The following is a 24,482-nucleotide window of genomic DNA, read 5'->3' on the forward strand; positions in this document are numbered from 1 at the left end:
ACACCACATAATGGCTAGGAATTTACGTTTCCATTTCCTTTTTAATTATATTTCTTCCTCATTCAAGATAGGGTCTTATAGGCAGTTTATGAACACAGAAACTGTTGGTCCTAAGGGGACTAAAATTTTTCTGAAAAAAAAAAGAATGAGAACGTGTTGCTAAACTGCTTGCCCTCGGCGTTCAATGAACCGATGGTCGACTTTTTTTTCTTTAACCTGCTATGATCATGACGAAGAATTTCTTGAGGTTTTGTGTTGTCATATTTCAAGAATATTGTTTATACGACGAACTATCTGCAAACGGTAAGCTGTTACACGATGTCCTGACAATGAAAGAGTCATGCTTATTTGTAAATTGATCACAATTGTGAAAAAAGACTCATATACGAGCGAAGTCCACTAGGAAACATAGAATACGCAACTCTCAACCTGGATAGTAGTGAAAATAATATTTAGTGTGAGGAAAGTGATGACTCAGACACGAGGGGAACCTTCGGACATAGATTTCAGTGAACTGTGAATGCAGCGATGCACGTGAATTTGAAGGTTTTTATGATGGATGAATAATGCTTTACCTCTGAAACATGCTGATCGACATTCTTTTATTAAATCGAAGAAATCTAAAAGGTATTTGAGGTGAGTAAGCAAATTTTTTATTATCAGACTAACATCTATACCAATTACGTTAACTATAATGACATTTAAACCTTATGAATTGATTTGACTTATATAGATTTTTGGCATAATGCCAAGCACCGGGGTAACTAAGGCCATTCAGCGCTCAAACGGAAATTGACAGTAAAAGATTAAAAAGGTGTGACAGAAGGAAAACCTCGCAGTTGCACAATGAAACAATTGTTAGGAGAGGGTGGACAATAAGACTGAAGAAAGAGAATATGAACGGAGGTACAGTAAAAGGAATGAAAGTAGTTGGAGCAAGGGGCCGACGGGACGCTGCAAGGAATCTTAAGTAATATCTACATTGCACCTAATGAGGTGCACTGACGGCATTACCGCTCCTACGGGGTTTAAACCTTGTGAAATCTGTAACCACCTCAAAGGCACCTAGGACTTAGTTATGTGACAAACAAAAGTGAAATTAACACACCTAATTTACCGTAAATTCAGTTATCTGAATATGCAATTTTTTTTTCTTCTCACGACAACCTTATAAACAAGTCTGCTTTGTACACAGGTGCCTCTTATATACCGAAAAATACTATATATCATGAAGAAAATTTCGTATGTTTCTAAAATTAACACTAAAGAAATCTTTCGCGTGAATACAATCGGGTACGTAACTGAAGATCCTTCTTGTGTGCATTTGCCTCCACTTCTTACGAGTTTTCTGTTAAACGACTAACGCTAAGAATCTCGGAGAAAATTCACTGTTACAGAAAATATCGCTAACTCATCAACATAATGGATCAGTCATAAATCACAATTGTGAACTTGTCTCCTCATTCGTCTTTCACGGTTTTTTGAGTTTTTCCCACTGATATCTCTCTCTCTCTCTCTCTCTCTCTCTCTCTCTCGTTCTCTCTCTCTCTTTCTCTCTCTCTTTCCAATATATATTTTCATCATATACCTTTGCTAATCTCCACATAAGTTGGCCTGTCAAATTATTAGAAATTTCGAGACGGTGACTGGGAAAAGTTTCTTGCAACATCGACTGAAAGTAATCAATTTGTTTCAAGGTGCTGTCACACTTTTATTAAGTAAAATTTACTTCCGCTGAGATTCCTAATACACAGTATTCCAAAGTTATATATATATATATATATATATATATATATATATATATATATATATTAGTATAGATACATATATACATATATATGTATACATACATTATATAAATAAATGTATACATATATATATACCTTCAACACTGGACCATTTCCCTTAACACGGGGTGGTTCTAGAAGAGACTACACAATGGTCACTGCCAATGTCATAATTTAAAATCACAGACCACGAATGCAACCCCTATGCAATAAACTTCCAAATTAGTCTCTTGATACATCCGCAGATATCTTGTGCACACTTGCGCTTCCCAGATGTAAAGGGACCCTTCTTTCCCAATACCTCTTTTATCCCATTTATTCAGCATTTTTGGGTCCTACTTCTCTCTACTATTTCGCCAAAGCATCAAGAACACTTATAAACATCTTCTCACACGTACACTAGCCTTTACACAACTAAGTATCACCTGACTCCTAATCCTTTCAATTCTTCTTGTACCATATATACTGAGCAAACAGCATTCATCATTCCTCCTTTTAGTAAGGAGAGTTAGCACAACCACCCCTTCGTATATTCTCACCACGGTTTCCAAGTTCTTCAAGTCTCTCTTGCACACCCTGCTGCCTCCCTTGCTTCACATATTCGGTGACTCATCTCCCTCACCCAGTCAGTCATTCGTCCACTCTCCAGCCATTCATGCTAGCATTCATTATTCTACTTTTCTGGTCCTTGTTTATCATATAACCTTACCCTTGCTCTCATTTATTCTCAGTTTTTTGCTCCAGCACACACCTCAAGACTTTTCCACTAGTTTTTGAAATTTCTCCCCACTAGTCCTAATCAGTGTTGTATTATCTATTAATATCAACCATTCCCTCACCAAATTTACGATTCAATTTCTTATTCTATCATTTTTCACGTACGTCTAATCTCTTGTCTCTGGTTTTTGGCATCACTCCAGCTAGAAAGATACTGAAAGGCCATAAAGGCATAATACACCTTGTCTCAGACCCACCTTTTATACCATCTTCATATTCCAACGTACACTTTCTTTCGTCCACCATGACACGCATTTATACCTTCCAACAAATCATCTTCTATACCATAATCCTCTACATCTCCTCTACTGATTCCATTATAAGCTTTTTATAGGTCTACCTATGCTAAATGCGGCGTTTTTCTTTGACTTCAAACTTCTCATAAAATATTTTAATTAAAAAAAATTGATCCACCACTGTTATTGATGAAACCATCACACTACTCTTCTCCTATCAGTTTTTCTTTCAACTGTCTACCTCCCCAATCTTAAAGCACTGGAAAAATTATTTCTCTCATCTATAGAAATCTAGCCCTCACCCAGACAGCTGGTCATCCAGGCATGTCTTAATCAACCACTCACAAAATAATGTATATATGAACAATTATGACTGTATATCTACAGGTGCTACATATATATTATGTATATATCCGCTTAATAATTCGGATTAGGGTGAAAATCGTTACCCTTTTGTAATTGCATAATGAATCACCTTGCTACGTGAAATATCTAGAGTAAAATAACGCGTTATTAGAGGTAATCCGAGAAAACACGTTCTTTTATCAAGACACTTGGGAAAGGAACTTATCTGATGCAAAGAGAGAGAGAGAGAGAGAGAGAGAGAGAGAGAGAATGTTAGCATGTAATAAAAATTTGGCTTTCAGGGAAAAAATGACACAACAAATACATAAGAGATAAAATTCCAAAACTGGAATGGAGAGGAAGAAAGGAAAGCTGTAAATGAGTCAATATCGTAGAGGAGGTGGCTCACAGTTCAACCCTCTAAATCAAAGTGGTAAGTGATGGTTAAGGAAAGACGAATGGTAGTAAACGTTTTTTAGCTATAAAAAAAAAAGGGGGGGGGGGGGAGAAATTCACGTAGTAAATAATCAGGTATCAGTGATCACAGTGAAAGTGTAATATGATGCACTTGTAAATGGCAACTGTTTAAACCACTTATTCTCCAAAGGATAAAAAGTCCTCTTTGCATCTTACTAAAGAAGTGTGGTATAATTAAGAAATACATTTACAGACAGAAAAAGCCGTTCATGACAATCAGCAAGCACGGAATAAAAGTCACTAAAGAACGCTCCCAATAGTAAAAGACCTCCATAAAAAAATAAAACAAGTTCACATATAAAATCTAGTCCATCACCAACAGGGTCTACAAAGAAAGGAAAAAAGATATACAGAAACAAAAAAACAAGATATCAGAATATAAAGGAAATGGAGGGAAGGTCCCGAGTCACAAGCGATGACCAAGGGCGAGCAGCCTTAGATGGATGTCAGAGGACTTATAGGAGCGTAAATAAACTACTTGTTCCTCTGCGCAGCAGACGGAGCGTGCCACTTCGTCCCAAGGTCACTGGCACGGGAGCGCAACAATGGCTCTGGATGGAGGTTCACATGCCTTGTTCGTCAATGTTTTGTCATGTCAAGCAACTCTGCCTGCTTTGGTTATTTCCATCTTCTTCCAGCAGGTTCTGTTTTCCAATTGTTTCGTTTTTAGGCTCCGAAACGTCAATTTTTGGGAATGTAGGCAGTCCTGTGGACACATGATCCTTGGTAAAGGACTTCGCCAATCCTTGTCACAGCAGAAGGTTTCACTTAAGTCACCATCGTACTGAATCAGCCGCTTGAAAATGATAGTTATACATCACAAGCTATGTGTAAAATTTGTCCCTCGCACGACATCAGTATAGTAGCCTTTCGGCAAAGAAAAGATCCATGAAATAGTGGATATCTAGGTTAAGGGGTTACCGTAACAAACAGTGAACCACGGTACTATAGGAAATTGTTGAAATCAAACCTAGAAAAGATTGAAAAGACTTATACACACAACTTTGTCAGTTTTCATACAAAGATCTGATTGTTTTATATAATTCGCTTACAGATATGAGGTGTACATTATCTTGAGGTGCATATGAATTAACATAAGGTATATACAAATTTGTATTGTTTGTATTAGGCTGAGTGTTTTTCTGATTCAAATATATGTATGTATATATATATATATATATATATATATATATATATATATATATATATATATATATATATATATATATATATATATAATGCCTAACATTTTTTTGAGAAAAAGGTTCATCCTTGACTAGGCAGTTACAAAATGGATATGGCAATGACAGTTGTCTTGTTTAATCTAGAATCAACTCTATTGAGTGGATACGTCTCACATGCGCGCACGCACACAAACATACACACACACGCACAAACATACACACTCACACACGTGGCCCTCAATCTACTCGATTTCCTAATATTTCTGGACAAACTCTTCACTCAGTGCCTTGAAATCTCAAATACGAAATAAACGAAGAAACTCCATTTACCAAGTAAAACTTAAATGCACTTTTTCTGGGAGAAAGAAGTCAGTATTAACCCACTATACTACCAAGAAGGCTCAGAATGTATCTAAACTGTTTTGTACATTTATATGACAAATTGCAGGTAATTTTGAAATACAGGCGAGACATGGCCGTTGCCAAAGCATAAAAAATTGAAGTGCTTTTCAAGTTCTAAGCCACAACGACTTTCTAATATCATATTTTGATATTTTTAGAAATTCTTTCAATTGCAAGACCTCATATCCAAATGAGGAGCAAATAAAGGCATTTTCCTCCCAATATGAGATTCGAACATGACATGTGTGTGCAGAGGGAAGGAAGGAGGACCAGGCACAGAAAGAAGAGCGAGAGAGCCAAGGAGGTGAATGGAATGGAATATAAAATATATAAGCCAAAGGCCAAGCGCTGGGACCTGTGAGGTCATTCAGCGCCGAAGGGATATATATAGTAAAAAGGTTTGAAAGGTATAACAAGAGGAAAACCTCGCAGTTCACTACGAAACAATTGTAAGGAAGGGGTTGGACGTAAGATGCAAGAAAGAGAATATGAGTGGAGGTAACGTAAACGGGATGAAAAGGGTTGCAGCTACGGCCCGAGGGGGCGTTGCAAAGAACCTCAAGTAATGCCTACAGTGCACAGCGTGTGGCGCGCTTACGGCACCAGGCCAACAGGACAAGCCAAGAATGCGAAGCAACAAGAAGAGGAAATCGAGGGATGCTAAATTGTAAGATTTCTTCTGACCGGACTTCAGAAAATGTAAAAATTTGATGGAGATTTCTAGGGGAAGGGGAATCCAGGTCTTTGTGAAGAATTTGGTCCGTGGCTACGAATGTGAGCCGGAGAAACTTGCCTCATGGAGTGCACTTGCCGCGAGTTTATGGTCTATAGCTTTGTATTGCTAGTCTTGACAGTGATTTTGCTTTTCATCTCTCCCAAGTCCGGATAGGGAGGGCTATAGTCAGAGAAGGCATCCCTCCGTGAAATATCTGCAAAAGCAAATTTTTAAACGAGCCGTTCAATGCAAGTTAGAAATACCTGGAAAAGCTTCATAAAGAAAAGAAACTACCTCGACTAAGGGATAAACTTTCAAAGAAGTATATATTCCTACAGCAATAGTTTAGTCCTAACCTCATTCTCATTTCGTCTGTCTGTTTGAAACTTACTTGGGAAAGGAGAATCTCTTCATTGCTCTCCTATTTCGCATTTCTAGGCTTTCAGTGAAAGGAATACTAAAACATGATGTTAAGTATTATACACTAGAATACTGAAACACGCCTTAAGCTTGCACTACTCTATTTAATTTCCCATTTCATTTTTACATTTTCAGAGCCGCCATATAAATTTCAAGATATTAACCAAAAGCTCACATGCAAGTGTTAAATGGCTGGAAGATGCAGCTCTTTTTACTCGCTTCCATCTCATGAATATTTTTTGTCGCCGCTAAAGATACTAATATCTTCTAGAAAAAGTAAAAAGAGTATATATTAGGGCTGTCGATAAATTGAAATATCAGACTAATTCCCGTACCATACCAGCAACAACCCTATCTCTCTCTCTCTCTCTCTCCTCTCTCTCTCTCTCTCTCTCTCAATGACGAATTTTTTATATATCATCGAAAGACAAAACCGGAAAGAATATGCTTCCAACAACATCTCATCCTTCGTGGAGTCTCCTGAGAGTCCTACAAAATCCCTCCTACAAAATCACTCCAACAACATCGTTCAGTCGAGCCACGAACGTCCTTTTAATTACTCTCGGGATCATCATCATCATCATCATGAGGTTTGTTTTCCAGTGCATGAACGTCCTAATTCCTTGCACGACATCCACCCCCCCCCCCCCCAACCCCGCTCTTCTTTTTAGAAAAAGAAAAAAAAGTGGAAAAACGTGTGAATGAACGCCACCACTCAGGCTCGGATCGTTTCCTCATCCGACGTCTGTCTGCCTCCCTCTGCCTCCTGGGGGGAAGTTCTCTGCATTTCCTGGTATACGGGGAAAATGCGAGACGCCAGAAAGGATATCCCAACAATGCAATCATTGGTTTGGGCGATTTGTTTTAAACTTACGTGTTCATATTTTACATCATGTGAACATTTGAACATTTAGGCTTTACATTGCTTTATTTTTCATATATTTTATATATTTACTTTACTTAGTCATTTACATATTTTACATTACTTGATCATTTACCTGAATAAGATTAATTGATAATTTATACATATTACGTTACTTGCTCATTTATACTTTTTACACTGCTTGATCAATACATTTGACACTGTTTATCATTCAAATATGTATAAGATATATATATAATTACATTAATTTATCATTTATATAATGCCTATTATTTACTTATTAGTTACCTCATGCATGTAAAATACCAATACAGTCATGCACAGCCACCGCATTCATCTAAACCACACAACGGGATATATATACATGGCATTATGCATGTTGAGAATCATGACCAACTTGATAAACAGTTACACAGTTTCATAAATTTCTAGCATTCATTACCTTAATACATTTTCTCAAATTTCCAAAAAGCTGTCTTTAATTCATATGTACTTAAGTAAAAGCTTCATTTTTGCATAAGAGCCAAAGAAACAGCGCAGTTCCCTCTGAAAATTGTACAAAAGAAGCTGAGTAAATATCCGATTCTATGTCACTGCGAGAACAATAAGGAGCCAACAAAAACTGCCGAGATTGCTCAGTAGTTAACGTGCAAACAATGCAGACTAGCTGAGAGAGAGAGAGAGAGGGAGAAAAAAATTTCTTTTTGCGTAATCTACAATTAAGCGCGGTAAATTTACCAACAGCTGGGCTGTTTACCTAAAAACCGCAAAATAACTTTGAAGTGAAGGTTAAGTTCTTATATAACAACAAGATCGTAAATCAATACTCCATTCGCGGTTGGGGCGAGTACTGCAAGAAGGATATGGAGCCCGTACTCTTGCTTTTTACCTGGTAATCATGTACATGGTATGGCTCCGTAATTAATTACTTGATCGTCTCTCCGTAATGATTTCGTAAAATTGATGTGGTTGAGCCCATACTACACTTTTTACCGATGTGATTACGTACAAACTTTTATTCATAATTATTTGAGGTCTGTGGTGCAACAATGTCTCACTTGGTTAAGAAACAGTGCTTAATCTTATGAGGATGTAAGTTGTACAAGTGAGCCAGCTAATAAACTTAAGTATCAGCAAATACATGAAGAATATAGGTTATAAAAATATTGAAATCAAGGGAGAGAATGCGCAAGGGCACATAAAGGGGACATCTATTCTAGAAAATTAAGGACCGAATCAAGAATGATTAGGGGTTTTCAGCCTCATAAACGAGAGCAAAAACATCTTTATATGAAGTCATCGCTAATAATTGTAATAAATTACTTTTCAAGACCGTTTACTGGTTTCTTGCTACTATACACTTCACTTAAAGGAAACGCATTGCAATGGTAAAAGGAAAGCTATGAATAATGTATCTTTGGAAACATCTTATTTTGGAGATAGGCGTACATCAATAAATATACTATAAAGAGAAACCCCAGAGGGGGTAGCGCCGTCAGTTCACCTCATTCGGTGCAATGTAGGCATTACTTAAGGTTCTTTGCAGCGCCCCTTCGGCCCTTAGCTGCCACCACTTTCGTTCCTTTTACTGTACCTCCGTTCATATTCTCTTTCTTCCATCTTACTGTCCACCCTCTCCTGACAATTGTTGCATAGTGCAACTACGAGGGTTTCCTCCTGATGCACCTTTCAAACCTTTCACTGTCAATTTCCGTTTCAGCGCTGAATGACCTTAGTGCCCCCAGTGCTTGACACAATGCCAAAAATCTATATACATCAAAATCAAACATAAAGAGAAAAATTGTTGGCAACTGAATTAAGCAGGATGTTTTGTGTGTGTATGTGTGTGTGTACTCAATGAATTTAGAAAGGTCGAAAATAAAAGAGGAGAGTGGGCACTGAAAGACTATCCTTTCCCACTCTCTCTCTCTCTCTCTCTCTCTCTCTCTCTCTCTCTCTCTCTCTCTCTCTCTTACCTTATCTTATATGATATCAGAATCGAGTATACTTTTCTCCTTTTAAATAACTTATCCAGAAAATTATTTAAAAAATGAGAAGTATCAAATATTGTCTCGTTTCTTCCTGCACATGTCGGCTTCACGTTTATGACCGTCACGCACGTGCTGCACGGACATCATTGTGCTTTTCTCTCATGAGTAATTTTGCTATTCATTCAAAAGTTGTGAGAATTATCATGCTTCCAAAACGGCAATCTCAAACGCCCACGCAAGCACCCGCACAAACACACGCAATGCATTATACATATATATATATATATATATATATATATATATATATATATATATATATATATATAACATATATATACTATATATATATATATTATATATATATATATATATACGTATACACACGCTCACACAACCCACACACCCACACACACACACATATAATATATATATATATATATAATTTTATATATCAAATATACACACGGGGGGGGGGGGGGTTCCGCAAATGCTTGAGAGGATAATTATATCTGAAACTATTAAATTATGATGGAGAATTCAGAATTTCACAATTCTGAGAAAATATTTCAGATATGAATATGAAATTTAGTTGTCTAAATATATATACTACTTCAAATTCTACATTAAGGAATTAATTATGTATTAGACAATTTATAAAAGATAACGAAGCAACGTTTTGCAAATATGCATATTGCACTGATTACACTAGTGAAGGTAAGCTTATATATACATATATGATTTTATATATTATATTAATATTATATTATATAATATATACTTATATCTATATATATATATATATATATATATATTGTGAATTATTGACATGTGCCGACTATACCAGTAAATTACAGTATTTAAAAGAAGTGGGAGGGGGGTGGGGGGGGGCCGCAGATAATGTGCCATTCAATGAAGGGGGGTGAGAATTAGAAAAGGTTGGAAACCACTGCATTAAGGAATGTTGAGTGACTAAGAAAACAACAAAGATATTCCGCTGATCTATTGTCGTATGAATGATTGTACCTAAGAGAGAGAGAGAGAGAGAGAGAAAGAGAGAGAGACGAGAGAGAGAGATTAGAGGACAGTCCAACCAGAACTCAAAAGTCAGTTGATATTCGTAAATCAAAAAATGGCTACCAGCGGATTCTTATCATTCGATCTATCTTTAACTGATATGTAACAAGAACCTTCACATTCAATTTAATTGAAACGAATCTATGGTATATCAGCCGTTCGATGTGCATCCGGATGTTATAGCTAATAACCATTATAAATTCACATAATAAGAAACTTCGGGGCAGAAGAAGAAGTAGGTATCATCCACAGCGTTTTCCTGGAAGCAAACGAGAACTACCGAATTAGCGTGACTTATGATTCAGCTATCACAAACATGCTCACACACACACACGTACATAAATAAATTATTATATATATATAAACTATATATATATAATAAATAATATAATATATATATACACACATATATATATATATGTGTGTGTGTGTGTGTGTGTGTGTGTCATTAAGTCTTTTTATTTTATTATATAAGATAAACATATTTTAAGAAAAAGAAATGTTTCATTAGGCAGTATTATTGTCCCATTATATCTAAAATTAATTTAATAAGTACAAAAACGAACTATACTTATACTATATATACATATATATATATATATATAATATATATATATATATATATATATATTTACATATATATATTATTTCGGATATAATGTGACGATATTACTGTGTAACGTAATATTTCTTTTTTTCCTTTTAAAATATGATTACCTTGATAGCCTTACCTTAACGTTCAACAAACTTCATGATAATTGTAAAAAAAAAAAATGTCCAGCAGCCGTAAATGAGTATTGCATCATCTCTCCCTAACCACATTTTACGACAGGAACAAAGAAGTTAAAAAAAAAAAAAAGCGTGATCTTACCTCCAGCTTACTCGGGACGCGTGCATGATTTTCCCCTCACGAATAAGTTGTAAACATTATGCTCCTAACTTTCAACGTGAATTAAAACGTACTAAAATTTACGGTCAAATAGAGCGTTATTTCACAACGCTCATTATTTTTTTACACATTATTTTTTACACTATCATTCTAATAAATTTACAAAATGCACATTATTTTTTTTTTACACTATAATTCTAATAAATTTATCATAAATATCCTATCCTAATATTCCCGTACCTTTAACTCAACGCGAAACACCTTTTTCAGACCTTTCTAGGCATTTCCAAAGAACTTTCCTACCCACCCAAAAAGAAAAACAACAACAAAACAACAAAGTAGTTCGTAGGCTTACTTCCCGAGTAAGCAAAAAAAAAAAAAAAAAAAAAAAAAAAAAAAAAAAAAACTTTTTTTTTCGAATATTTGAAATGACGAACCTTCAAACTGGTAAGGCTCAGACATGAAGACTGAGCGTAAGGAAAAGAATCTCTTGAACATGTGAAACTGGCTATTACTTAGCAAGCATTGTAATACATCATACACAGAATGTGGAATCATTACGCATTAGAGCCAGATATTTTCAAACTTGCAGAAACATCAACATAAATCGAAGTTTAGCGATTTTTATTTATTTATTTATTAGAAAAATATATTCTATTTACCCCACTAACCGCACGTTTCGGAAGCTTATTATCTATCAAACATAATGTCTTGCGGTAGCTTTAATATTAGGGAGCCTAGTTGTTACCAGCGTAATTATTTCGGAATGCGTGACGCGAAGATGAGCGTTTGGCTCGGCGAAAATTTACCAGGAAGTTAAACTGCTTGGAAAAGGGAATTGACATTTTATGAAGAAGAATAAGCATGGGAGATGAAATATGTATACGGAAATGCGAAAGAATTTCATTAAGCCTCTACTAAGTATATTGACTGAAATAATCAAAGAACATTAAACGAATATACGACGATCGCTCACTTTACATTTAATGGTCAAAGAAAGACCTTTTTAAATGCCCGGAAGAGGAAGCAAATATCCAAATGTAAAGACTGCAGCTAACCAAGCAAAGATAAAAACAAGCCATAATTAATATAAGGAACGGGGAAGTATCAAGAATAGAAAGCACGAGGCGAATGCAAAAAAATGTGTTATCGGGACTTTAAAGCTACGCAATGGGATCCCAAGGTGACTCGAGAAAAAAAAATGGTACTGACATGTCTAACAACTTCACTAGGACCACCTGTTACTTCGATCACTGCATTGTGTTGTGTGTGTGTTTATGAGAGAGAGAGAGAGAGAGAGAGAGAGAGAGTAGAGAGAGAGAATTTGAAGTATATATATATATATATATATATATATATATATATAATATATATACACATATATACATGTGTGTGTGTAGATATATATATGTACTACATATAGATATATTACTGATATATCTATCTATATCATATCTATCTATCTATCTATCTATAAGATATATATATATATATATATATATATATATATATATATATATATATATTAAAGAACTTGTAAAGTTGTCCGGTAATCGGAATCTCCCTTAAAGTTTGGAGCACGGTTTGATGAAGCCAAATTGAAAAAAAGAGAAAAAATATAGCGTAAAAAAAAGGGAAAAAATGTTTGTGTACAAATGCATCATGTCACTTATCAGGAAATTTCCATGAAGTGTTTCCAAGGCATGACGTCACACGACTTGGGGGAAAAAATCCATGAAATATGGAGCCTGGGAGGTAATCGTCAGCAAACGAGCAATTTCCATTCAAGATTCGTCCCGTTAAAAGGGAAACGATATTCTTAGCAATGGCTGTTGGGAATACAGTCTTGGGCAAAACGGGACCGGAAGAATGCAACTGCCTGGGCAAAAAAAGAAAAAGAAAGAAAAAAAAAAAAGGTGGGGGGAGGGGGGGTGGTGGGGTGGTTGTTATGATACAGAAAATTAAGACAAGGGTAAAAATAGAGATAATGCTTTGACATTTGTTTTCCCAGAACGTATTACACGCTGTAACTGTTTAGGCAAAAACTGCAATCTGACAAGTACCCAACCAAAGAGCGTTCTTCAAGATAATAAATATATATATATATATATATATATATATATATATATATATATATATATATATATATACATACATACTTAAAAATACACACACACACATATATATATATGAATTTAAATAGTGTATATATATATACATATATATATATATATATATATAATATATATATATATATATATATATATATATACATGCAATAAAAACACCGTATCGTGCTTCCTTCTACAATATATACATACGTACATATATATTGTATATATATATATATATATATTTATATATATATATATATATATATATATATATATATATATTATATATATATATATATATATATATATATATAGAGAGAGAGAGAGAGAGAGAGAGAGAGAGAGAGAGAGAGAGAGCAATCAACATCCACTCCCCAAACTACGTACATGAGAAACATTATCTCATCGCTTGAAAACGCAAGCCACTAAGCCCTGTTTGTTACAAGACGGACACAATTACATTTTCCCGTTATCTGCATCGGGGAGAGACGTATGAGCAGCGAGCATCGTTCACTTCTGTTCCCTTGAAAAGGCCGTATTATCATCATCCCCTTAAAACGAGACTTGCCAAAAGGTCGCCGAGTGGTTGCGCAAAGTGGCAGTGTTCGTGACTGGTTTCCACTGTGTCCCGTTGAAAGGTAGAGAAGCAGCAGAGATGAGTTACCCTTCGGGGATTACAAGCATTTACACTCTCTCTCTCTCTCTCTCTCTCTCTCTCTCTCTCTCTCTCTCGCTATAGCACACACACACACACACCCACACCCACACACGCACAGACACAGGCACAAGACAAGCACACTTGCAATCCAGATGTACCTGAAGATTTTTCTTTCCCGTCTTGAACATAACGTAACCTCCCTATCTGTCAGTGTATCTACCTCTTCCCCAGCATTTCCTATCTGAAGTCTACTACTGTGTTCACGTCACGATATCAAATTTTTCACAATAATTTTCCTCTCGTGTTCCTAGTGGCTTATATTTTTTACAGATGCCTGTACGTTTGTTTACATAATTACACAGGCATCTGTCTTTTTAGTCCCAGGTTGGCTTTAAAAATTACCTCATTAAATAGTGATCCGTAATTTATTTACTTTAACCTTGTCGACTGATTCTTGAGGATCTGAGCCCCAGTGTCAATTCGACGTCGATAAAATACACATTACTTTAAGGTCATTTGAAATCTCAGTTGCTTGTGCTGGCAAAGAAGGGTACAGATGCGCTTGTATGAGTGTTTGAGCTCCTGATCAGGGCTGCCGTTCAAGCTGGCTTTAACATTTTACAGAATACTGTCCTGTAACGTATAGCTAAAAATATCGCTTGAAACATCTCAATTAACAATTCACTCTTTAAAAAGTACAAACCGCTTCATACTCAAATCCTTTCGCGATGTTATGTAGGCTTATCTACACCGCAACATAACGGTTTTCTTTTTTATTTTAAAGATCATTCACGTTCCAATTGGTAATGGAAGAAAAAGGCACATTAAATAACAACACCAATCTACTTAATAGGTCTTATTTTCCTGTTCTAGCGGTTATTCTCAAGGTCAAATGAGATTGGTATAATACTCATTCCCTTTAAAGACTGACCACAGACCTCATCAGTTTTATTTTAAATATTCGATATATATATGGGTGATTCAAAAAGAATGACCCTATTTCATGATTAAATATTTTATGAAGGAACAATAGCAAAAAATAAAACTTATAATACAAGTGTTCTACTAACAGTCAAGTTTGATTTCACATGTTACAAGTGCTCAATATGGCCACCCCTTGCGGCACGAACAACATCAATACGACATGAGAATTCTTCCCAAACACGTTGAAGCACATCAGGATCAATTGAATTGATCGCTGTTGTTATTCGATGTTTTAAGTTTTCCAGATGGGGCGCCTCCCCACTGGAGCTTATCAGTTGGAGCATTTTAAATGAAAAACGGCTTCTTTTTGTTTCCACCCATTGCCAACTGACCTTGGAAAACTTAAAACATCGAATAACAACAGCGCATCAATTCAATGGTCCTGATGTGCTTCAAAGTGTTTGGGAAGAATTCTCATATCGTATTGATGTTGTTCGTGCCGCAAGGGGTGGCCATATTGAGCACTTGTAACATGTGAAATAAAACTTGACTGTTAGTAGAAACACTTGTATTATAAGTTTTATTTTTTTGCTATTGTTCCTTCATAAAATATTTAATCATGAAATATGGGTCATTCTTTTGAATCACACTTAAAATAAAAAAAAACTGATGAGGTCTTGGTGTCAGTCTTTAAAGGGAATGAGTATTATACCAATCTCATTTGACCTTGAGAATAACAGCTAGAACAGGAAAATAAGACCTATTAAGTAGATTAGTGTTGTTATTTAATGTGCCTTTTTCTTCCATTACCAATTGGAACGTGAATGATCTTAATAAAAAAGAAAACCGTTATGTTGCGGTGTAGATAAGCCTACATAACATAGCGAAAGGATTTGAGTCTGAAGCGGTTTGTACTTTTAAAAGAGTGAATTGTTAATTGAATTGATGTTTCAAGCGATATTTTTAGTTATACGTTACAGGACAGTATTCTGTAAAATGTTAAGCCAGCTTGAACGGCAGCCCTGATCAGGAGCTCAAACACTCATTCAAGCGCATCTGTACCCTTCTTTGCCAGAAGTAGTACCGAGCGCTTTCGTGTTATTTCAACACATTTTCGAGGTACAATGCTAAAAACACAGAGAACATCTAACAACTAATCATAAAAACTGAAAAAATTGAAAAACAAGTATTCAAAGTCAGGTTAAAACCAGTACAGCAGGTACAGTACAGCTCAACAGGTGATTAAAAAGAAACAACCCTACAAATCTCGTTAACAACAAATGTTTCCAGTTTGTACATACCCTGGCTTACATTCATTAAGTCCCCGTGATACTTAATAAAAGCAGATTCAATAATATTCCTACGAGTTATATTATCACAATATAAAACAACTGTTGCCCCCTCCTAATGAATCATGTGATTAAAATTATTAATGTGTTAAAACAAAGCATTCGACATTTGTCCTGTTCTCACACTATATCTATGTCGTTTAATTCTGGTGTCCAGTCCCTTCCCAGATTGTTCCGATATAAAACACTTGCAGTTCATGCAAGGAACCCCGTGAATGCAGCCCTGAGAAACTCTGGGAGAATTCCTTATTAGTATGTTTTTCAATGTATTTGAAAATTTAAAAACAACATTACTATGAAAATTCTTGCAAAAACTTGGAGGTCATTATATGGTAAAATAAGCACATTATCATTATTAAAAGCCATTCTCTCGTAGTTACAGAATAAAAAGTTTGTTGTGCTTTTTGCAAAGCACATTCAATAAAATATTCAGGGTATTTTAATTTTGCCGATATGTTTAAAATATTTTCAAATTCTAACCTGAAGAAATTCCGGGCTGCAGATACGTAAGGTTCTTAAAAACATGGAAGAAAAAGTAGCATTCTTAACTTGATTGCTATGGTTAGAATAATAGTGAATGTATGAATTTACATTGTAGGTTTTTTATACACTGACTATTTGAAGCCATTTAGAGTACGGTGGACATTTACATCCAAAATGAAAGACAACCATCACGTTCTTCTTCACAAGTAAAATTAATGGAAGGTACCAAATTGTTCAGTTTAAAGAGAAATGCATTTACATTTTCGGTTGGAGGCCATATGCAAAAAATATCATCTACATATCTAAAAACCACAGAACCCCATAAGGGCAAAAATACTTAGGGTAAAAAATCTTGTTTGAAAAAAAAACTCCATGGCATAAACTTACTTAAAAACAGGTGAAAAGGAGGATTCTCCATTGCCATACCAAATTTTTGTGTATAGAATTTGTCATCAAAAGTAAAAACAGAATCACAAATGCAGAGTTTAACCAGTTCTAAAATATTATGAGTGGACAAGGGTAAATCATAATTATCTATATATATATATATATATATATATATATATCTATATATATATATAATGCAGTTTGTATCAAATAATGGCCACCAGTATTTTACAGAAATTGTTCAAAACCGTCATAGATCTCAGTATGTCTTTCATGGGGAAATGCCTAAACCTACATAAAGATCAATCTTAATTTATATGTAAAATTATGTCGTTATTAAAATGATCTATTAAAAAATAATCTGTTCAAAAGCACTGCAGAAATTGACCCCTAACCTCTATGACAGCGGTAGTGTTATTTATTTTCAATAATCGTACATTATTATGCGTCTGAATCGTTTGGGACTAATGATTCCAACTGTATCATTGCAGATCACTGAGTAATCTTTCACGATGATTAAATACATAGCCTATATTATACAATAATAACTAAATGCTAAAATGACCGGCACCAGATTTACTAAAATAGGGACTTAAGTTATTATTAGAAATGACGCAAAGTGTAATTATTGTTTATAAAGACTGACCCTACCCCTCAACAAAGCCGGGTAGACACCCACACCAGGACAAAGTTCAAATCGATCTTTTGAGTAACAGTATTATCCGCACCAACTTCCTGATTACACACAGGATGCTTTTCTGAATATCGGAGCCAAATCCCGAGTAATATCACCCTTATATATTCTCATGATAAGGAGTATGACCTCGATGATGAAGCACTTTTGAAACATTATTATGTGCCTGTTTAAAATGTAATCGTATGAACTTTTGTTTTCGAAGAATTTAAAATCTGAACAATTTCTTACTTTGAAATTAAATAAAGAGCAAAGATTAGTTCGTTCATTCTACAACACCAGGTACAACTTCCTGAGGCATTTCTGGACATGAGTGTCTTGCATATTTTACGCTTTGTAAGGTTGGCTACATAAGCACCGATTTAAAGGTTTCTCTTACTCTGCAGTTTCTCTCTCTCTCTCTCTCTCTCTCTCTCTCTCTCTCTCTCTCTCTCTCTCTACAATCAGTAATACTTTGCTGTAAGGTCAGTAGTTAGTTACAAGCTACCTGATTAAAAAATATAACAAGCAAATTCAGTTTCCTTACTTCAACTGCCGTACCAGCTCATTTGAATAGCTCCACTATAAAAAAAAACATTCAACAAAAAGGGAATGTTGAAAAAAGATTAAATTAGCATTTAATGGAGGTGTTGCTACGCTGATAAAAAATAATCTGCAAAAGGTGAGATACAATATGAATTTCATACTATGCTTATCTTTAATGATGTATTAACTGATATGTTTTGAAACGCGTGCAGTCACACATAGAAAACATTTGTACAGACTTATTTATTAACATGACCACACTTGTGAAATATAAACAATTCTGCGAACAAACATATGCAGGGTATCTTTCACATACTTATACCGACTCGTCTGCAAAAGCGAAACCCTTACACTGACAAACATTCAGCAAGGAACAAACAAGGTTAAGACTGAGGACAAGAGATCACATCTATGCAAATAATAACAAACACATAGAAGACCTGCTTAGGAGCAATGGACCATACCGGTAAAGCCAGATTAATCTAGAACGACAATAACCACAACAAAGGGCAATGAAAAAATAAAAACGAACCTGTCTCCAGGGGCGTTGCATGGATCCCTGTTAGTGTACTGGAGGAAGGTTGTGGGGTGGATTGTTTTTTTTGCATATATTCTATTATTTATTTTTTTTTCAAGAATTTGTAACTGGTTTCTAGTTACGGAGCAAGCAATGTAGGTTTTTTTTTTCTTTTTTTTTTTAAGAGGGGTAGGGAGGGATCCAAGTGCCCTCCCTACCCCAAACCCCGCTACTCCCATACCTGTTTCCATGCATCATCAGCTAAAAAAAACGTCCTGATCGTGTAAACAAAAACTAGCATATAAAATTCCAGTTGTGCAAGAACTACAGGACAGATCTAAGGCACTACAACGACTGCTCATCTACTACTTTACCTGGACAAGTAGATCCGGACTGGCAGCTCCTCGTGACCGGATGAAAGACAAGGTTGCTGCCGCAGCTCTGGGAGAAGCCTCTGCCGCCCCAGCACGAGATGTAGCGGTTGCAGTGGCCAGGGTCAGGGAAATTGCCGAAGGGCGCGCCACACCTAGGGTCAACGATGCCCTGCACATGGGAGAAATACTCTGGGTTATTTCCACATTTTTTAAAATCATTTATATCCTCTATTTTACATTTTCATTCCCTATTTGCATAAGTACTATTCAGTTTAAATGCTCTCTCTCTCTCTCTTTCACTTATGTTGCAGTAAATTTTCTTCTCTTTTTTTGAACTTGCTTTTGCTCAGTTCCAGTAACCATTGTTCTTTTGCAAGTACATAATGGTTACCAGGAACTGGTTTTCAAGGAGAGAGAGAGAGAGAGAGAGAGAGAGAGAGAGAGAGAGAGAGAGAGAGAGAGAGAGAGAATAAACAGGATTGCTTAATTCTCATTGCAAAGAGACAAGTTCTCCAAAATGGGAATTTCCAACATGCTGAAGTTTCCTCTTTACTATGTGAGTTTGGGAAGTTTTTATTAAGTTGAAATCTAGTTTTACTTAGAAGGGATTTCCATTACGAAATGTGAGTCCTGGGATAGCTTTGAATCATTCATGAATAAAAGAAATGGGCAGCACTAGCCGGTTGATTAATTTATAGACTTTTGGCATACATGCCAAGCACTGGGGCAACTAAGGCCATTCAGCGCTGAAACTGAAGTTGACAGTTAAAAGGTTTGAAAGTTGTAACGGGAGGAAGATCTCGCAGCTGCAATATGAATCAACTGTTTCGAGAGGGTGGACAGTTAAACGGAAGAAAAAGAATATGAATGGAGGTACAGTAAAAGGAATGAAAGAGGGTTGCAGCTAGGGCCGAAGGGATACTGCACAGAACCTTAAGTAATGCCTACATTGCACCGCATGATGGTCAGTCATAATCATCTCATTAGTCATTTACCTGACGATATCAACACATCTCACCGAATTATCAGAAACCATTCTTTTCGATACTTACTTCATTTTCATCTTCAAGGTGGACTAAATTTTTTTAACAAGAGCATTTATCTTGAATACGAAACAGCAAAGTCTATATTTTCCCTAAAGCTGAAAAGATCATAAGTAGAATTCTGAAGCGACCAAATTTGACACTTCTACGCTGCCACGTCTTGAATTGGATGGCGTTAGACCTACTGTAAAAGGAATTCCATTTTGTAGCTGTACCCTTCTTTCCGGGGTCCAGCTTAAAGTATGATCTGAGATATAGTAATATTCCGTTCCTGGACTTATATTCGGTTTTTTGTCCATCTGTCCACCAGCATGTGGTGTTTGCGTATGGTAACACTGCGTCCCGGGCTTTAGATAGTTATATTCAGCTTACATTCAACAATAATAACAATATCCTATTTCGAATATTAAGGGTGTAATTCGCATACAGTAAATTATTCAAATACTTTTCAGTTGCAAATGTAAACCCAGATATCCTTTTATTTACCTAAAACTTACACATACCGCAGCTATCTAAAGCCCGGGACGCAGTGTTACCATACACAAACACCACAGGCGGGTGGACAGATGGAAAAAAAAAACAAGAGTTACGCATGCAATTCAAATATCCCCCTTACACTCCACAATGGCTCTACTAAAATGGCAATATTATGAGTAAAAAGAATGAACACCGAAACGTCACCAATACAAGAAGACCAAAAATAAATTTATTATATTCTGACTATATATATATATATATATATATATATATATATATATATATATATATATATATATATATATACATACATACGCACTTGTGTAGTCAGAAATTATATCTATACAATGTAAGTGTCTGTAAGGTCTGTAACATTACTCCTAAGACTAATCAATGATCGAAGCCCATAAGAAGCAGTAAGTAATTTTCTCAAATGCATTTAGAAATCAATAGACCAGAGAGAGAGAGAGAGAGAGAGAGAGAGAGAGAGAGAGAGAGAGAGAGAGAGAGAGAATGATTATTCGTTAAATTCCATGTAGGAGTCATGTTAAGGTTACTAATTCATCTAATTTTACATCATGTCAGATTTCTTTCAGCTTATTTAGAAGACCATCCCTTTAGAGGCAAACATTTACGTTGTCTCCCTTACTCTAATAAAACAATTATCCCAATTTTCTCGTCATGCCTGGAGTAAAGAGTGTATAATTTGCTTCTGATAAGAATAACTTGGGCAAACATACATTTTTATTACAATGACGGTCGACTATGAGAGAGAGAGAGAGAGAGAGAGAGAGAGAGAGAGAGAGAGAGAGAGAGAGAGAGAGAGAGAGAGGGAAGTCACTTCACATCTCAAATGAAAACTTAGGCTTTTCCTAAATATGCATCAATTGGAAATCACCGTCATAAATAGTTAGAAGGCAATACTTGCAGCCAGTGAAAAGATATATTATGATTTCAGCCACTGTACGAAGTCTATATGGGCTTTGTTACAATGCACGAGGCCTGATGCAAAAAATATCTATTCTGTACTCGAGGACGTTCGATGCATTATTAGAATATATTATCCAAGTTCCTTTCATTGCACGAACCCCATTGTATGCTTAATCATACGTAGGAACCTTACACACAATCATACATACAGTATATTCATATATATATATATATATATACACACAAATACACACGCTCATATATATATATTATATATATATATATATATATATATACTATATTATATATTAACACACACATATACATAATATATATTCACAGAAAGATCATATATATATATATATATATATATTATAATATATATATATATAATTGTATATATAGACATCCACAAATACGCATTTGTATGTACAAGCCTGTCATCATTATGCAGATCAGTAACCAAAACAATATGCCGATTCGCTCACTAACGCATGAGGTCGCCGCGCTGCATTATAACAGGGAAGTACTTAATTACCTGTGATTTGCATCCACAGGTATAGGCCAGATAATCACTGATCTGCTTCGTTAGTAATCGTCACTCATTCATTTACACCTTGTCTGACGCAATATCATAGCGTGCCTAATTTCCGTGTTTATGTTTTGGACCAGAAGAACATGACAACAGCTTAGTTATAGTATACTGAGGAACTTACAAGTCTTCTTCTAAGAGCTACTGGGTCATAAAATATTTTTGTTATCTTATATGTTGAATGTGAGTGAAGGATTAATTACTACTATCTATAACCAACTAAGAGCTTTTATGCTTCAAGTACAAATTAATACAATTTGACAGTAAAAGAACCAATTTTTTATACAAAACAGACATAATTGGTAGGCGGCATCAAATGTTCACTTTTTACCCCTGAAACTAAACTTTATTTTTATAGTTTAGTTTTCAGATGAAAGGGAGGTGTAGCCCTAAATAGTACTTTCCTTTTGTGTTCTGAGGAAATTGCGTTTTACTTAACTACAAATATGTCTCTTGTTTTTCGCTAATTAGACGGAAGGGGTTCGTATTCACTTATTGGAGAATTGGTATGTTATTTCATTTGTTAACAGGTCTAGGACACTGAATCCGCCGTACCCAGATCATTATAATCATTTTTTAAACTACATTCAACTTACATAAAAATTCACGTGACATTCCAAACTATAAATTCACTTTCTATGACTCCGAGGTCATCTAGTAAATTTCATAATCTATTTCCTAGTTTGCTTGGTTACTTGTGATGCTCTTCTTTCAATTTCTCTCGCTGAACAGAATGCTCCACATTCTGGTCATGAGGTCCGCGTGATTGGTCTTGACTTTGGTGCTGCTTCTGGCGGTGTTAATCATGAGGCCAGTTTTTACAGACTTGACAGGTGGGAGTTTGTGAGCCATTTTTTGTCATAATAAAAGAATTTTTAATTAATGAACTGGAAAGTGTAGTTGTCGATGAATTCTATATTGACTACATACATGTAATTTGTGGTTTTGAGGGTTGGGGAAAGGTGGTGTTGGGGGGGGGGGGGGGGGGGCTTGTTCCTGGCCCTATTGCTTCCTATATTATACAAAAGGGAGAGAGGGAAGGGGGCGTTGTTCTTGGCCTATTACTTCCTATACTATACACACTCCTCAGTGTAGCCTTGAAAACATGATTATTACTTGTGCAGACGAAGCTTCTCTCTGCATTAAACTCATCTCCTGAGTTCGAACCTATGTTGCTGCTCCTCTTAACAATTATTTAACCAAAATTATAGTAAGGTGCGTATTATGAGAGATGAAGTTAAAACTCTAAAAATACTCAAAGCATGATTGTTAACAGGTCTAGGACACTGAATCTGCCCTAATTATTTCTGAAAATACATGCAACTCAAATAAAATTCTATTTGACATTCCAAATTTCTTGTGTTGCACAAACTGGTCATACTGAGTTTTTCAAGAATTTCGAACACCTGCCTAACTTGAATGAATTAAAAAAATTTTTTTAATTATTCTATTCTTAAGTGTTTTGACTATTATTCCCGTGTTTGGTCCTGAGCAGCTGCCTTGGCTCTTGAATTGTTGGGCAAAAATTTAAGTTATATTAACTTTCTTATCCATAACCTTTATATAAATTTTTGGCACTGCCGATCAATTAACTCACTGTGCATCCATTATTAGTTATGGAATAATTCTTATAATTATTTGCATTAAGATCTTAGAATATACCATCCACCACATAGTACTACTTTTGCTGTTAATTCTAACAGTATTAAATTTTTCTGGAAGTTATATTGTGTTATAAATTTTATTATGTTGCTAATAAAATGCTGAACGACCTTCCAAACCCTTTAGTTGTTGAATCGCTCCAGCTCCAAATTTGGTATATTTTTTTTTTTTCAGCAGGTTGTCATGAGTTTCACTTCAGTTTATTTATTGTATGTCTTATCTACATTGCTTGGGTTCCCTACTTGGCACATGTGTTAACAGCATTCTGGGTTTCCAACAAGGTTTCCTTCTTGCTTGTATTATACGCCTGGAGAAATACTTGGCCTTTAATTTAAACACGGTAATTGCTATTTCATCATAAGGAAGTAGAGACACTGAGAGGTCACTGTAGTATTTTATGTGTGTTTGATTTTAATCCGCAAAAATTAAAAAATTGATGATTGAATGAGCAAAGTTACAGCCACGAAGGAAAACGGAAACATTGGAGATGTTTCAGTTTTCCTTCGTAGCTGTAACTTTGTTCGTTCATATATATATATATATATATATATATATATATATATATATAGATAT

At 35.4% G+C, this 24,482-nt stretch overlaps 1 protein-coding gene across 1 annotated transcript in view; it reads right to left on the reverse strand.

Annotated features, from left to right (window-relative positions):
- Positions 1 to 24,482, reverse strand: part of LOC135221006 (uncharacterized) — a 215,182-nt gene that overhangs the window by 142,046 nt on the left and 48,654 nt on the right. The window contains 1 exon segment of the mRNA XM_064258722.1: positions 19,206 to 19,374. Within this exon segment, the coding sequence (XP_064114792.1) occupies positions 19,206 to 19,374 (169 nt within the window).

Source organism: Macrobrachium nipponense, chromosome 2 (genome assembly GCF_015104395.2).
Source record: "Macrobrachium nipponense isolate FS-2020 chromosome 2, ASM1510439v2, whole genome shotgun sequence".
NCBI classification, from domain to species: Eukaryota; Metazoa; Arthropoda; class Malacostraca; order Decapoda; family Palaemonidae; genus Macrobrachium; species Macrobrachium nipponense.